The following is a 2,125-nucleotide window of genomic DNA, read 5'->3' as shown; positions in this document are numbered from 1 at the left end:
CGTGAATTGTGCCGAACTCCACCAATTAAGAGTCAACAACTCCAGATTCAGTGGCACCATTTTTTATGTCTTTAATTTAATACTAATCTTTTTTTCACGTTTCAGTGGATGGCAGAAAGCGCTTTATCGATCCTGGATAATTTTTTTTTTGGCTTTTTTAAATTTTTTATGCCTCGCTTGCTCGTCGAGTGCGGCCTGACGCGCATAACCACCACCGCAATAAGCCTGAATCTCATTAAACCCATTTATTGCTAGCTCGAAAGGATATCAGTATATCTCATATTCTATCGTATCATGAAGACAACGAGGGCCGAACGACACCGATTCATCGCCTCCTCCTTCTTCTTCGTCTTGTTCCTCTGCGTCTTAGCTTCCATCAACGAAGTCCGTTTCGACAATCTATTGCGGATCGGCAGGTGCGCCCTCTCGTCCCCCTCCCTTGGCGACGGCGGCGCCGCCGAATCCCACGACACGATCTCCTCCTCCGAAACCCCATACGAGGCGGCGAGCACGACCTCCGGCGACCTCCGAATCCTGATCGGAATCCTGACGCTGCCGGATCAGTACCAGCGCCGCCACTTCCTCCGCCTCGTGTACGGCACCCAATCAGCGGCGGGAGCCCAGGTGGACGTGAAGTTCGTGTTCTGCAACCTCACCAAAGAGGACCAGAAGGTGCTGGTGGCCCTGGAGATCATGCGCTTCGACGACGTCATCATCCTGGACTGCAAGGAGAACATGAACAAGGGGAAGACGTACACCTACTTCTCGAGCTTGCCGGAGATCTTCAACGACCACGGCCGGTACCCTCCGTACCATTACGTGATGAAGGCGGACGACGACACGTACGTGAGGTTGGAGAATCTGGTGAAGTCGCTGAGGAGCCTTCCGAGAGAAGACTTGTACTACGGGTACGTGATCCCTTGCCCCAGCATGGACCCCTTTGTTCAATACATGTCCGGAATGGGGTACTTGATATCTTGGGATATAGTGGAGTGGATCAGGGTCTCTGAGATCCCCAAGAAGCGTTTGGAAGGGCCGGAGGATAAGGTCTTCGGGGAATGGATTCGAGAGGGCCGTCGCGCCAAGAACAGGTATAACGCCAAGTGGTCCATGTACAACTTCCCCGACCCGCCCACCCAATGCACCCACCACCTCTGGCCCGACACCGTCGCCGTTCACCTTCTCAAGAAGCAGGACAAGTGGATCCGTACGTTGAGTTATTTTAATGTCACTAAAAATCTTAAACCTTCTAAACTCTACCGAATACCCCAACCCCAACCGTAGCCCGTAGCTCATTTGAATTTTATTCATGCAAGCATTAATTACAAATACTCCGTTAAAAAAAAGTGGAATTAATTTATACCGGATCAAGATGGAGCGATCCTCCTCCATCACCATATACTAATATTGTTTGGTTTTTTTTTCTTTAATTTCAATTTTTATTTAATCTAATTTTCTTTTATTTTCCTCATTCGTACATCTTCATTTTTTGACTAATAGCCTAATCTATGTAGCATAGCCCTTACATTTAATAACAGTTTAATCTTACAGTCATTATCATTTTGCCCCCCTTTTTTTTTAATATTATATTTAAATTTTATTCTAATTTACACAAACACTGTAAATTCCTAAAAATGAGGTATTTTGCGCTCGATAGTGCAGATTTCAGGCTTTAAGTTTGGATTTGCTCGGATTTGATAAATTTCAATGCAATTTAGTATTTTGCCATAAAAGCTGATTAATTAATAATTTGGAAAGTTAAGTATTTTGCCACAGTTCTCAAAAAAAAAAAAAAAATAGTAAGAATTTAGATTTGTGAATTCACATGCAATTTGTGAGATCTTAACATGCAACATGGTTTCTTTCAAACCAAAAAAAAAAAATTAAAAAAATGAAAGAAGATAAATTAATAAAACATGAACTGTGGGAACTCCTTCAATCCGAAAGTATTTGAATTCAATTATTTCCTTGAGGTTTTAAAAATTACAATAAATTCTCTTTAGATTTATTTTTATTTGTAAAATATGAATCTTATTTATATTTAATTAGTCAATTAGCTAATATGTTGTAGTCTGAACTTAATGTGCATTTTCAATGGACAGAAGAAAAATATCTTAGCTATGTA

At 42.0% G+C, this 2,125-nt stretch overlaps 1 protein-coding gene across 1 annotated transcript; it reads left to right on the top strand.

Annotated features, from left to right (window-relative positions):
• The first annotated feature begins 294 nt into the window (after window positions 1–294).
• On the top strand, window positions 295–1,397 carry LOC131157967 (uncharacterized). The gene has a single exon (XM_058112452.1). It carries the CDS (start codon window positions 295–297, stop codon window positions 1,282–1,284), a length of 990 nt encoding a protein of 329 aa, XP_057968435.1. The 3' UTR covers window positions 1,285–1,397.
• The last annotated feature ends 728 nt before the right edge of the window (window positions 1,398–2,125 follow it).

The sequence above is a fragment of the Malania oleifera genome, chromosome 6, assembly GCF_029873635.1.
Source record: "Malania oleifera isolate guangnan ecotype guangnan chromosome 6, ASM2987363v1, whole genome shotgun sequence".
Taxonomy (NCBI): Eukaryota; Viridiplantae; Streptophyta; class Magnoliopsida; order Santalales; family Ximeniaceae; genus Malania; species Malania oleifera.
Note: the sequence above shows the minus strand (reverse complement) of the source record. Positions and strands in the feature narration are given on the sequence as shown.

Coding starts and splice junctions, on each gene's coding strand:
- LOC131157967 (XM_058112452.1), top strand. CDS start 295: ATGAAGACAACGAGGGCCGAACGACACCGATTCATCGCCTCCTCCTTC.